This window comes from Stegodyphus dumicola, chromosome 1 (genome assembly GCF_044657685.1).
Source record: "Stegodyphus dumicola isolate Sdum_Otavi_A_Nest chromosome 1, ASM4465768v1".
Taxonomy (NCBI): domain Eukaryota; kingdom Metazoa; phylum Arthropoda; class Arachnida; order Araneae; family Eresidae; genus Stegodyphus; species Stegodyphus dumicola.
Genome location: NC_140768.1, coordinates 265,804,799 through 265,820,719, shown reverse-complemented (window position 1 = coordinate 265,820,719; position 15,921 = coordinate 265,804,799). Strand labels below are relative to the sequence as shown.

At 32.9% G+C, this 15,921-nt stretch overlaps 1 protein-coding gene across 3 annotated transcripts in view; it reads right to left on the bottom strand.

The window, feature by feature from the left end:
- LOC118198688 (uncharacterized) overlaps positions 1 to 15,921 on the bottom strand; it is a 140,718-nt gene that overhangs the window by 115,414 nt on the left and 9,383 nt on the right. For all 3 annotated transcript variants that reach the window (XM_035370431.2, XM_035370432.2, XM_085806485.1), the window contains exon 2: positions 1,231 to 1,320. In XM_035370431.2, the coding sequence (XP_035226322.2) occupies positions 1,231 to 1,320 (90 nt within the window). The remainder of the gene's footprint in view (positions 1 to 1,230; positions 1,321 to 15,921) is intronic.

Below are 15,921 nucleotides of genomic sequence, written 5' to 3'. Positions count from 1 at the left end.
AGATCTAGACATTAATGTATAGCCACAAACTTCCTTTGCATAACAGCTGCAATCAACAACAGAGCAGTGATTCACATCAAGTTGATGCTGACAAAATTCAATGGAAGTTAACTCTAAACACCCCGCATAAATGAAATGAATTGCAGTTAAGAAACCGATTCTTGATCCTTCAAACCAATTTTGAAACGTAATCCTGTTTTTCCTCTGCATGTGATATTTTCATATCTTCATTTCAGTGCTTCCTTCAATATGAAGTAAAGTTTCATTTTATGGTTTTTCATGCACTTTTTTGGGGGAAGGTAATAATTCTTCATTCTTGAAGAAATTGTGTGGAAGATGTTTCATCATTCTCACTGCCAATTTTGAAAAGGCATTCTTTTACTTTATTAAAAGTAAATATTGTAATGATTTTAAAAGTAAACATTGGTTACTTCATATGAAACAATCTCTTGGCGAGTTTAGCAAAACATATGGCCACATTTAGGTCCCTATAACAGAACAGTATCAACAAAAGTACATACTATTCAACTTTTTACATTTACATTATTTAAAGCAATAAAAATTTAAAACATATATATATAAGTTAATAAAGAGATTGGTACTTGACGGTTTTACTGGCAATCAAAAGACCAAGGATAAAATGTCACTAAGTGAAGGTGCTACACAAAAAACAAAAATGTAAAAAAAAAAAATTAAAGCCCTCCTTTAAACAGCAATAACACCTAATATGGCATCAAATAATCAACCAAAATATCTTGTCGCATGTTCTTATACCTCACTACATATTACATCTCAGTTGATTAGCAATTAAATTTTGGAGGCCACTATAATAAAGGAGTATCAAAAATTCTCATTCTATGATTTTCAGTTTGATTAACTTGCAAAAATGCATGTGTTTTAAGCATAAAATGTGAACTGAAAAAATATTAAATTTAAACTTAAAGCTCATATACAAATTATTATTATGGGACAATAAAATGTGAAAACATTTTACTTTTGGGTTATGGTTTTAAGTTTGGTGAATCGTTTGGTGATAAACACTGCCAAACCTGGCAATTAATCGTTAGTCACCAGTAAAACTAACAAGCACCAAAAGCTTATTTTACTTGATCTTGAAAGAAAAACAGTCTTGATAAGAGGAATTTGGATAACTGGAAATCTACCATAATTAGAAATTTTAATGTATATATAATTTAATGAATTCTACATTTATAACTAAAATTTTCTCACTATAAGCAAATCATCAATGTTTTCTAAAGATGCATTTTTTTCCCTCAAAACATTTGTTTTGGCATAATTTTCATTATACTGTTTCAGAACCTGGAAAGAAAAATAAACAATTTATTTTGCAATTAAATCTTAATGAATGAAATTACAATTTTTTTTTTACACGAAATGTGTCACTAAATATAAAATTATAAAAATAAAAAATATTTTATTATTCATTTAAACATTCTTATACTAAAAGAATTATTTTTCAACTTCAATAATTTCTCAACTAAGAATCCGATCACTTAATACAGAAAGCAGGAAATAGGCACCATTTAAAGTCAACAGAAATCCATTTCCTTATACCAGTCACATAAGTTCAGTTTATTTCACATTAATAAATAGAAGTACAATAATCCTAAGTAAAGTGAAATCTTGGTTCACAAACATAATTTATTTTTGAAGGACGCTCATTATTCGAAATTATTTTCTCCATAGAAATTAATTTGTTTCCACAGACAATTATTTATTTAAACTTTACAAGACTTTGCAGATAAATTCATAACATAAAAACAAAGGAAATCATTCAAGCTAAAACAAGAAACATATCCACAATATTAAGCAGATAAATTAAAATGAAAAATTAATTTAATTTTACCATATAAGTATGACAAAAAGCAGATGGCATTAAGTGATGAGAAAGAGCTATTATTTAGATAAAAAGCACCGTTCTATAAAAAGATAACTGTCTTTCTGCAGCATCTTATTTTGTCTTCTCTGAATAGCACTCAACTCTGCTTGAAACTCCCTAAGCCTCCATGTCACTCAAAATTTGCCCCATGTGATTTGTTGTTAACTAAATTTTAAAATGTTTACAAAGCGAGACTTGGCATTGGCATTAAAAATGCTAATGTTGTAGCTTGCTACTTATTTAATATATTTAGATATTTTTACAAAAAAACTTTATACCTTTTCCCTTTTTACACGAATTTCATATATCAGAAGAACTAAAATAAATAAGAACTAAAATCTGACTTCTTTTTTTTTTTTTTCTCTTTTTGAAGAGATTTCATCCGCTTTTACCTTTTGTTGATTCACTTTTTGTTACAATCACCTTTTATAAGTGCCTTTGAAAGTTGTTCCAGTTTTTTGTTTGTTTAACTAATTTTTATAGCTCCCTAGTAACATCCCGCTTTCATTTTTAACTTCCAGGCATTATGCTTTTACCTAGAGACTCAATAGCGAAGATTTAAAAAAAAAAAAAAACCCTCAGTGTCACTATCCTCAAAGCCTCTGCTTGCAGCACAATCTAGCCATCACTTCCTCAAGGTTGAATTCATGGTTTTGTAAATAATTTATTGCTAGGCTTTGCTAATGGGACTTGAGTAATTAAAAATATTACAAAGTGTTTTCAGAAGTCTCTTTAATCCTGTGTCAAACATTATCCTAAAACACTTTAGAAAATCATTTATTGTCGAATTTAGTATTCATAGTCAGAACAGCACTTATCATCCAAGTTTTTTTTTTTTTTTTTTTTTTTTTTTTTTTTTTTTCCCCAGATGATTTGTTCTTCATGAGAGATGCTTGGGATTTAAAATCCCACTGCATATAAATTGAAAACAATATTACATGAGACCTAACTTCAACCAGTTTTCAAAAAGCACTTTTTAGTTCTGCCTCCTTCAGTCTTTATGTTCTGTGTCAGAGGGGAGCAAACACTTTTAACTGTGGGTCAAAAAGTCATTTTTAGAACAATGTGAGGGCAGGGCCATTGCAAAGTATGGTGATGCTCATATGTTGATCTTTCACTGTGCCCCCCAATGTTTGCCAGGGTGTGATGGATGGAGGAAGGGAAACATTTCTAACCAGTAGAAATTTTTTAAAAAATTACAATTTAAAATAGCATTTTAAAAGCTGTAGCTGTATGCATTCAGTTTCGTTATTTTTATTTTACATAAGTCTGTGACAGTGAACATGGGATCATGAAGACCCTGTATGTAGATCAACCAATGAAACATAAAATGTACATCTAAATTTCAAGGAATATAAAACAAGAAAAGGTATCAATAAATTAACAAACATTTTTATTTGAAATATAAACACAGTGTTGTAAAAACCATTATTAACATTAACTCAATTTGAAACATGAAATCTCGAAGGTATGTCTGAGAATATTTTATCCAAATTAGGTTCCAATTCAATTGTAGCAGTGTTTAATAATGAAAAAAAAAAAAATTCATCAGTGATTTGTGATCAACATTTGTTTTTCATGTACTTCATAAACAAAAAAAAAGTTCTTTCAGATAAATATATCGGTACAAACAAAACTAAATATTTTTTTACAAATTCATCTGTATTCAGAGGACTATAAAAGAACTTTTATTTTGCTTGAAGGAAATTTTTCCTTTAACAAATGATCTGCCTGAAAGTCAATCAGTTCTATCTGAATCTGAACTAGAATATCATTTTTAAATAAAAATTCAGAGATGAAATGTTCTTTTCCTAAGCTCCCTTTTCTGATCAATATTTTTACCTCAACAATATTCACAATTCATTGTTTAATTTATATATTAAAGCTATCAAAAATGATAAAACCATATTCTTTGGCAGGTGCACATGTTTTCTAACATATCTAGTACCTCAGATTAGGCTGACTTAAGCTATAACCATGCGTGCATCTACTATAACAATAGATGTGAATTTGTGCTGCCGATTTCAGTAGACTAAATGCAGAAACAGATAGGAAAAAGATGAAAATTTCACTGCAGAGAATTTCATAATAAGTCAAATTAATTAAGACACAATAACACGCCGAACAAATACTAATTCAGAAGTCAAACAATAAAAATCAGCGTTATATTTTCAAAATTTTCACAGGACTAGTTTCAATGGTTTTACCGAACCACCATCCTCAGCTGCAAAACCACAAAAGAACAAGATAGGAAATAATGATAGATAAGATAAGAAAGACTGGGCAAGAATAAGCAAGTGGCACCATCTGTTGGTGAAACCAGAACTAAAACATAATTTCTTTAAAGGCCGAAGGCAAAGATGGATTGGAATTAGGATCGTTAACTAGAACAGAAAGATTTTTTTAATGTGAAATGCCTCTAGGAAATCCAGTTCTGCAATGGAAGATGTTTTTTGAATAATTTTGGCAGCAGAAAAATTGAAAGTGTGATTTTCGGACCAACAATGTTGAGCAACAGAAGACTTCTGTGTTTCCTTTTTTCTAACATATGCCTCATGTTTCTTGACGCGAAATTTTAAGGCTCTCCTAGTTTGGCCAATGTAAATCAAACCACACTGGCAAGGAATCCTATAAATACCCCAAGAATTCATATCCGGAATGGGGTCCTAGAGTATGGAAATCGGAATTTTATTCATGGGAGAATAAACAACCCGAAAGTTAAATTTCTGCAAAATATGTGCAACTTTATAGCTAATTGATGGAAAGAAGGGAATGACAACCGAATTTCTATAATCTCGTAAAACAAGAGGTAAAGGTAAAAGTATGGGGGACACCAGCGATGTACCATAGGTCAACTGGTAATGCCTTCCCATACTAACTCTTTGAGAGAAAAAAAAAGGGGTGGTAATTGCAAGTTTTATAAGAATTTGCATAGACTGAAGCTTTTCAAAAGGTCTAAGGTTTGCCTATTATGGTACATCGTGCAATTCCACAGTATGCCCCGCATCCAGTATTTATTAAAAATAATGGTGTTGGGCATAAGTAGATTACAAAATAGTAGGAACACAATTTGAGATTCACAAGATAGATTGAACATCTGATTTGGTGCAACAAAAATAGGAAATAAACATAATTAATAAACAAATAAACATAATGAGATAATTAAAATTAGTACTGGCAACACAATGTTAAATTAATTGTTATAATAATGCTAAAGAGGTAGGTGTCCATGGGTTATTTCAGATATATTGGTTTATTGCAGTTTATAAAGTTCACGAGCGGATTCATTTTGTCCATAATCACAGCATGTAAAAGTTCACTAAGTTTAAACTGTATGTGGACTTACACTTGACAGAGATCTAGGTCGTAGTAAGAGAGTCGTTGCATAATTTTCTGAAACTTTGGATATTGATGTTTATCTTTAATTAAAAATCTTTGGAATGCCAGGAGGTCAGTTCTTGGGGATTTTATATGAATATCCTCAGTTAAGGGGCATGAGAAAACGTAGTGATCAGGAGTTCCCTGTTCCCCACATATGCAGATGTCAGAATTTGCCAAATTTCTTGCATATAAATATGTGGGGAAGGGTCCATGTTCTGTTATAAAGTAATTTAGGGAAGGATTCGAGTGCAGAGATGCTAAGCTTACATTGGGCATCAAGTTATATGTGCATCTTCCCTGTGGAGCATTGTTCCACGAATCTTGCCAAGATTTTGAAGCAAGTTGTTTTAGTTGGTACTTGAAATTTGAGCGAGGCCACGGAATGATGATTTCAGTACCATCTTGATTAATAGCTGCTTCTTTGGCTAGTTCATCTGCCTGATCATTACCAAAATGGCCACTATGTCCTTTGATCCATGAAATTTGAATTTTGTAGTTTGGGATTTTTCCAAGAAGAGAATTTATGTCGGATATCAATGGAGAGGAAGGTAAGGGATTTTTAATAGCTAGAATAGCTGGTTGGGAGTTAGATTTTATGCTAAATTCGTTGAGATTTTTGAGAATGGCTATTTCAATCGCTGCTTTTATAGCTGACAATTCCGCTTGGAAAACACTATTATTATTATGGAGATGGCCTTTCCATTTGATGATATTTGAGGGGGTAATTTGAAAAAAGACTGCGGAACCAACTTTTCCTTCAATTTTTGATCCATCAGTATAAGCAATTGGAGATGAACTTGAATTTTCTTCAGACGTGGGGAATATTATTTTGCTGAAGCGAAGCGCTGGATGGATAAGATTGGGATTAATTTTCTTTTCATAGTTGGATGGCCAAAAGGTTTGGTTGTTGAATTCTGCGGCTTGGTTAAGTTGGAGGACTTTCATATAGGTGCATTCCATTTCTGCACTGATTGATAATGGAAGAGTACCAGCTAGAGCATCAAGTGCTATATTTGAAGTTGTGCGATACGCCCGAGTAATGCAAAGAGTAAAAGGCCTTTGAATTGAATTTAAACATTTCATCTTTCTTACTGTCATTGGTTGTGCCCAAATTCCGGCTCCGTAATTTACCATTTTTGAGATGACTGTTTTTAGAAGAATATGTGTTATATGGGGATTTAAGCCCCAGTTATACCTATACATACCTCGTAGGCAGTTAGCTATTGATGTTGTACGAAGTTTAATATTTTGTAGATGAGGAATCCAGGAGAATTTCTTGTCGATTGTTAAGCCGAGGTACTTGATTGTGTTCACAGATTTGATCTTTTGATTGTCAATTTTTAGAGCTAAAGCTTTAGTTATATTTTGTCCTGGTTTATGGATCACTAAGACTTGGGACTTACTATGTGAAATTTGTAGTTTTTGAATTTTGCAAAGTTGGTTAAATAACTGGAGTGTTTTGTTGCAATTATTCTGTAAAATGTCTCTGGCACGGCCACTTGTAATAAAAGCTACATCATCTGCAAAAGCTACAATTTTTGAGTGATCTGGCCATGGATAGGCAATGATGTTGCTGAAGCTGATATTCCAGAGATCTGCACTCATGCAAGACCCCTGAGGACATCATCGGACTTGATTATGCACAATTTCAGTGTTGTTGTAAAGAATCATACTTTTCCTGTTTCTGAAGTAATCTTGAATAATTAGAAATAAATTTTGAGGGCACTTAAAGGAAAGCAGCGCTTGTAAAACTGCTGGCCACCATAAAGAATCAAAAGCTGATTTTAAGTCGAGACATAATATTGCAGAATGAAGTTGGTTGATTTTATTGTTTCTGACTTGTTCAAGAGCTGAATTAATTGCATGGCTTATTGAAAGTAGGCTTCGAAATCCAAATTGGTTATTGCTTATTATGTTTTTGCTGTAAACATGAAATTTTAGACGACCAATAAGACATCTTTCCAAAACTTTTCCCAGGGCTGGGAGAAGATTTATCGGACGATAAGATTTAGGTTTATCGGAGCTTTTATTCTTCTTATTGAAGAGTATTATATTACCAATTTTCAGGCAATCAGGAAAGGTAGAGAGTTCTATACATTGATTGCAAAAACTGCAGATTATGTCAGGATGGGCTTGATTGATTAATTTTATAATGTGATTATCGATGCCATCTGGGCCTGGTGCCTTTTTTAAAGCTAGGTTTTTAATTATTTGCTTTCTTTCTTGTTTTGAGAACGGAATATCGTTGTCTGTTTGTGGAATGTCATCACAGTTACGGATTCTGGTTTGAGTAGGCGAATCTTCAGCTGGATCATCTTTTAGAAAGACAGAGTCAAGAATCTCATTTAGGGTTGAGAGAGTGGCATCCTGAATTTCAGCAGAACTTGAAAGCAAATTTGAGGGAAGTTGGATTTGCGACGGTTTAAATATTTTACTACTGGCGATCTTGTATAAGGTGCCATAAATTTCTTTATTGTTTGAACAATATTTGTGCCAACTTTTTAATTTAGATTCGAGAATCATCTTTTTGTAGTTTGCATTTTCTTTTTTGAATTTGAGCCAGGCTTGGTGTCTTAATTCATCGTCAGTAATCGATTTCATTTTCCGTTTCAATGCTCTCGCCTTATGCTTTTGAGCGCGTAACTCTTTAGTCCACCAATTTATATGAAAGTAAGGTTTTGCAGATCGTATTGGAAAGGTATTTTCACATATTTCTTGGATTTTTTTTATAAAATCTTCTGTAGCTTTATTTAGATCTTCTTTTGTTGCACTTAGTTGGAAGGAAGAAGTCATTGGAAATGCGGATTGTTGAATTTGCTTAATAAAGTTCTTTTTTTTCTTTTTAGTAATTTTAAAACGTTTCATTAAAACTGATTCTGAGTTCTCTTTGATTTCAAAAGTAATATATTTATGATCTGAGTGGGAGTTGTCTTCTTCAATTTTGCGATTTGAAATCGAATTAATTAGGTGATGGGAAGTAACTACGAGATCTGGCCACCCTCTTCCATACATTGTTTCGAAAGAAGGTAAATCCGAGGCTTGGTTATGAATGACAAGATTATGTGAATTGAAGAATTCCTCAAGGGACCTTCCTCTTGGACTTGTGGAATTGTAACCCCAAAGCTGGTTGTGTGAATTGAAGTCTCCACAAATTATGTGTGGACCTCGGAAGGAAAACAAGATGGATTCTAAATCTTGAAGCAAAGGAGAAATATCCTCGGAGGGAGATGCATAAATACTTGAAATAAGAAGTTGAGAGTTGGAACTATTAAGACTGATTGTAACTAGGTCTCTTTTGGCAGTAATTAGAATTGGGTGCCAGCTATGATCAAAACTGATGATAGCTGCTCTGGGATGTTGATTGGGGGACTGAGGAGAATATTGAAAAACATTCCAAGACGTTGGAATGCTACTTACTTTCCCTTCGATACAATAGGGTTCTTGGATTAAAACAAAGTCTTTATGGTTATGAGTTAAGAATTCTGCTAGATGATCAGAAGCCGTTTTTGCTCTTTGTAAGTTGATTTGGAGAAAACGAATTGAAGAAAATGGTATTGAGTTTTTTAGCAAGGTTGGGAGTAGATTATTTTGTACATCACTGTCCACGTTATAATCTTGAGTTGAAGCATTATTCTTTAAATTGCGCTCTTGCATGTTAATATCAACTGAAGAATTTTTAGTTATGGATGATGGCAACATGTGAGGTTGTGGCTTTGTCCGGGTACAATAATTTGATGAGCTGACTCCTGTACATCTGGCATGTTCTTTCAAGAGCACCATGATCAGTTGGCAACGAAGAACCAGTTTCTTGGTTACTTCGCACAAAATTTACACAGAGTTTTAGGTTTGAGGTACACTCTCTATGGAAATGTTGTTTTGCGCAGATGGAACAGCAGGGAGGATTTTGACAGCTTCAACTATTATGTCCAAGACCCTGGCAATGAAGGCAACGGGGAAGTGAAATGTAACGGACGGAAGGAACACGAGTTGAATCCAATGAAGACTCTTGACGAAGTAAAACAGTCACTAGAATCTGAAGAAATTTCTACAATCGAATTACTTGTATTTTCAGATCGGTGAACTGGAGAACACGAAATATCAAGATTATTATTTGATGTAATTTTCAGAAAAGCCGATTTGATATCTTCAGCAGCCGCTGAAGATGGTACATTAAACACTATGAGTTTGGTACTTTTGGGTTTTGAAGTACGAACAGTTACGGAGGCTTGTACTTGTGAATTTTCAACGACTGAGCGGTGTAAGTGTTCTAAGTCTGCATTCTTTTCGACACCGATCAAAAGCTGATTAGACTTAGTAGTACGAATATTGTCGATATTAATACCCAGTTTTTGTGGATTAAGTGTCAAGCTTAGTTGGTGTCTGATATCTTCAGGTGTTCTCTCTGAATCTTTAGGTTTCAGAAGTAGAATATGATCTCTGAATTGACTTTTTGGAGTCTGTTTGAAAGAAATGTTTTTGGCGGCAGCAACGGCGTAGGAATTTGGGGTTTGTTCTAGATACTTTGTTTCGAATAATTTTTTAACTTTGTGTTGTTGTTGCTGCAAATGTTCCTTCACTTCAGAAATAACTGTAGTATTTGAACACTGAAGAAACAGTTGCTCTCTCAGTTCCGAAATTGTACCTTCGTGCTTCGCTATTTGACGAAGTCTGCCACTATTTGACGAAGAGCTGTTAAATGGCCAGAAATATCTTTATGTTCTTGGGTATTAAGTTTTCTATTTTTGCCGATGTTTAGAAGATCTTTAATTTTATTAGCAATTCGTAGAATATCATTCAATCTGGAGGAGTCAGCATTTTCAGGATTGCTAGTTAAAGAATGGGAGATGTTTAATAATGATGGTGAGGAAGACCTATCTTTAGAAGCCATCGATAAGAGTTTACAATTTCATAGCTCACATAAAACAAAAATGACAAAAATCAGAAACTATTCATAAGCAGAGCAGAAAATTACTAGTAGATGAAGTTAACAAAAATAAATAAATAAGTAAATAGTAGTGAATAATTGCTTATTAGAATAAATGCTATTACTCACATAAAGTCTGACAAAAATAATTATAAATTCAGGTGTTATGCAGTTCCAATGTTTCTTAGGAAAAAGAATATATATATATAAAGTTCTTTTTCCTAAGAAACATTGGAACTGCATAACACCTGAATTTATAATTATTTTTGTCAGACTTTATGTGAGTAATAGCATTTATTCTAATAAGCAATTATTCAGAACAGAAACTCAAAATAAATAAAAATACAGAATTATCTGTTGGTGATACTATATTATGTCAAGTCTTAACCAAAGGTTGGTTGATCTTTACATTATGGTAACTTGGCGGTTTTTTGGCGAAAATTTGGCGACCAACTCTCCTACAGCAACCCTCTATTTTTTTTTTTCCCGCCGCCATTTTTTCTTCACGAAGTAAAGACATGTTTCTTTTCTTTTTATCTACTGAACACTTCTTCCAACAATCTACTAGCCGAATTACACTTATACTAGAAATTTTATCTAACAAAACTGCTTAATCATGACAAATATTCACTGCAAAATTGGGAAAAAGTGCACAATAGCAAACTCCTTGCGCGTTTTTCAAAATAACACATACACGTAAACCATGTACACGTCGACTTATTTTTACTTAAAAAAAATCCCAGAATTGCACAAAAATGGCATTGCGCACACTCTTCACTATATCCATGTACACTGCTTTTTTCTCATAAATTAGAAAAATTTCACGAAAATACATGACAATTTTTTTAATCTTTAAACACGGTAAAAAGAACATATATGAAATTACCTGATCGCGAAAAAGTATATACCCTTTCCAAATATGAACATTTCCACATATAAAATAAACAAAATATCCAAAAACTTTTACCTCTAAATTATCTATTATAAATGTCACCAACGAATTTATAACGCAAACATTAAAAATGGTTGCAAATACTTAGTGTCAAATATTTAAATTATTTCCATGCACGGTTACTTCCACTGAAACATATACCAAATTGCTACAAACATATAATTCACAAAATAACTATCATTTAATTAAAATATAATTAAATTAAAAAACACTACTTAAAATATAAATAAGCACATACATTAAATTAATAAAAATTAGCTTACAATCCTAATTACTTTAAACTAAATCATTGCTAATAACAATTTTCCAATAATACCATATTAATTTATTTACTCCTTACATTTAGAACAATGCATAAAAATAATATCCTCAAATAATTAAAAATACTAACTTACCTAATCTTCTTCAGAATCTTGATTACGTGTCCGATAAACTTTTCTTATTTCATCCGCTAAATAAAAAGCAAGCGTATGTGCGCCTGTTTCAGGATCTTTAAAATCATACTTATAGTTCACAGCAAGGTACCAGGTAAAATAAATAACTGAATAAAACATCTTTACTTCTATCTTGCACAACCTTAAAGAAACACTTATTACTACCCCTTTCAATCCCACTAAATACCCATTTCGAATTCACTTTAGTTAGGGCCATGGGATCCAAAAATTAACGAACACTGTTTCACACAACACAGAATAAAGCTAAATACAAAATTTCCAGATTTTTTCCCAATTTCCCCCCCTTTTCCGATTAAAGAACTGTAATTCGTCCATTAATGTCACATGACATATCCCATGATCTCTCATTTCCCTCACATAAAATAATGCCTAATCGGAACTGAGTTCTGCTCACATTATTACCAAAGTCCCAGGTAGTAACCTTTATCGCCTTCAAAATGTCGCCAAACTACCAGTTACCATATTCTAAAGATCAGCCCAAAGGGTTAATTAATTAGATAACTGTGAGTTGTCAGACGTACATTATATTAAGTCGTTAAGAGGAGTTCTAAACCTTATTCAGACAGGTATTTCTGCAAGTGAGTGTTAAGTAATCAGTATTATACTTAGAAAACAGATACAACAGCATGTAAAAACTTTCCAGAGTTAGGCAGAACACATAAAACACAATGTGAAAGGATAGGGGAGTATAAATAGGTATGAAAAGACACACTAGTTACATTAACACATGTACATACGATTCTAAATACCAGATAATAATAATAACAATAATTGTAATGAAAATAAAATAATATTAAAATGAATTTTAAAAAAAAGTATATTCTTTCTTAAAATACTAGACTGCAGGAGTTAATAAATAAACCGTGAAAACTGGTAAACTGTGCAGAGTTCTGCTTACAAATGAATAAAAATAGTAATTCAAGAATTAATTAATTGAAAGATAAGCGCATGGTATCAAACTGATAATGTGATGATCTGTGAAGATGCAGTATTTGACCCCGTTTCATTCAGTGCTTTTATCCTTTTAGAACTTTGGTTAAAGATTTAAAACACAGTTTTTTGAAATTGGGCAAAAATGCTCCGCCGATGAAACTGAGAAAGCTCCTAAAACAAGAGTGTGCCTTTTAGTGTGCTGAGATGAGAATTTTTTAACTGCTTGATTAATAATGTTGGGTGAAAAGCCCCTGTCAATAGCTATTGCTTTTAAATAATTTAGTTCTTCATCAAGGGATAGTTTGGAAGAGCAAACTTCAAGAGCACGGAAAACATAAGAATAAAATGAAGCTAATTTTTGTTTAGTCGGATGACATGATTTAAAGTGTGGTGGAAGGCAAACCGATGAAGGTTTACGGTAAACCATAGTACTGAAGTTGGATGTGTTACATGTGACCAGAATGTTGAGAAACGGAAGAGAATTGCAAGTCTCAAGTTCAAAAGTGAACTGAATAGCAGGATCAATAGAATTCATTGTTGAAAGAATCTTATTTATTATTATCATCTTTATTACCTTCAAACAGGGTAAAAGTATCGTCTACATAGCGGAACCATGCTGGGAAGTTTAAGGTTTCAAACAATTTTGATTCATAATAATGCATGTAGATATCAGCCAGGATGGGACTGAGGGGGCTTCTCATGGCTAATCCCTCAGTTTGCTTGTAATATTTATTTTGGAAACCAAAATGTGTTTGTTTCAAAGAGTTGAGTGAGAGAAATTAGCTCATCAATTTCGATGCAAGAGAAATGAAATTCACAAAGTCTGGTTTCTCGACATCTTAATGCACTCTCCACTGGAACTTTGTTGAATAATGATTTTACATCAAAAGAAACCATGAGTAAATTTCTAGGAGAAATGTTTTTAACCTTTTTTACAAACTCTATTGAATTTTTTATGGTGTAAATGTTGTTGCCTAATAGAGTTGAAAATCTAGAAACTAAATATTTAGCTAAGGGATACGAGGCAGTACCTAAATTTGATACAATAGGGCGGAAAGGAATACCACTTTTATGAATTTTGGGAAGAGCATATAATCTGGCACAATTCGCAACAGATGGGATAAGCGAATGTTTTAAGTTGCTTGAAATGATTTGTGAAGATTTGATCGCAGTTTTTATTTTTGACAAGTCCGAAGGTGAAGGATCTTTAGGGATCGGATTATATGGTCCTTCGTTTAAGAGTTTAGTGACACCATCGATGTAAGTGTCCTTATCCATGACGACTATCTTGCCACCTTTGTCGGCCTTTGAAATTATAATATCAGGGTTAGAATGAATTTCACGCATTGTAGCTCTTTCTCTTTCAATTAAGTAATTAAAATTGCTGCATTCAGACCATGGGCCAACTTTATTCATCCTTACTCCAAGTACATGTTGATATTGCTGTATATTAGCTTGGCCATGATCTTTAGTATTCCATGATCTTTAGTATATTTAGTAAATAATCCATTTTGCTTCACTTCATATCCGCCACTTCAAATGATGGATCACTTTGGATACATTTAAAAGCCATTCGCATACATTCATATATCGAGAGGTCATCAAATCTGCCTTTTGGAATACGGTTAGGGCCAGCACCAGAGATGGTGCAACTGCACCGGACAGCAAAGTTTTTAGAATTTAAGAAGAAAACAGGCAGCAGAATTTAGAAGACACATAGTTTGCACCTTGGCAGCAAAACACCTAATACTGGCCTTGAATACAACTTATTATTACTGTAAATGTTAAAATGATAAAGGCCAAGTAATTTCAAATTTATAGCAAAAATTTATAAAACATATGTAGTAACTGATATTTCAGAATTTTGATAATAGTTAGAGTATGAAAAAAAAATTACATAAGAATTTAAAGAATAGAACAGAAAAATACAATGGAAGATAAGTTATCATTTGGGAGCATCGTCTATAGAACTTGTAATCTTAAACATATTGATCACACAATGATCATAAATGTATCAGCAATTTATAATGAAATCTGATATTCTCAACTTCAAAAAACTAACCTACAAAATAATTTCAAAATTTACCAACAGAGAGCTCTTAAGCACACTGCTATGAATGACTGTTCTTCAACTGCCCTTGATATAATCAAAATACCTCCTCAATACTTATACTTAAAATGTATTTAATGCATACTGTAAGAAACATAATGTAAAATTCAAAAAACAAAATATTTAATATTTCTCTTAAAATAAAAATTGACAATATTTAAATAAGGAGAATGTAACAAAAAAAAAAGAAAAGAAAAGAAACAGCTGAATCCATGCCATAGAGAATAGAGTTAATAAAAGAGAAAAATCATATGAATTTTTTTTTCCCTCCCATGGGATAGTATGCGGGTAAAAGTATACTTTAGGGTACCCCTTGGCGAAACTTGGTGATTTTTGGCGGTACATGGATACTGATTTCATGCAATTCTTTAACTCGTTATTCTGGCTTGCAAAGTGGCAATTTTTGCGCCAAAAATCGCCGCTACACAAAGCCAAAATAACAAGACAAACGATTGCACAAACTTGGTATCCATGTACACATCGACTTATTTTCACTTAAAAAAAAATCCCCGAATTGCACAAAAATAGCATTGTGCACTCTTTTGACTCCATCCATGTGTGGCGTTCCGACAGATACTTCAACTTCTATTCATGAGATGGTGCCACATGTAAAATCCAGTTCTTAATCGGAGCAGCAAAGCGACATCATTACTCACTCAGACTTCTCGTCACACAACAGTACGCGAAGGTAGCATGAACTGTGTTCCGAGCTCTGTGTTGATCTCTTCAATGTAATTTAAATTGTAATTTAGTACTTAATATATTCTTTTGTTATAGGAGATTGTCTACTCTTATTTTCTTTAATTATATCATGCATTAAGCACACGCGACCACCAAAAGTGGTGACCTTTTGACTGAGCACGCTACTGAGAATGGATTTTCAACGACCCTAAGCCACGTGCATCCAAGGCATTCTGAAGAACTGACTAAAAATAACAACGAATATGGACATTAAATGTATGTTACAATGTACCCCTTCAATTATTTCTAGAAGTATTGATATATATTGCTTGTGTTTTTTTCAAAGTCGTGCATATCATCGCAAGGAGCTTCAGCAAATCATCAATGTGATCTGTTCCGTTCCGCTGACTTCGCCAGTCGTGCAATAATTCTTCGATCATTCAACTTTTGTGACAAACGTGCTACAATAGTGATTTTCGCTAAATGTGCTACATCAGTGATTTTTCTGCAACGTTCTACGGCAAAATTCTTCCCTCAGTGTTCGAAAGTAGTGAATTTCTTTCCCACGTGCTACAGGAGTGATTT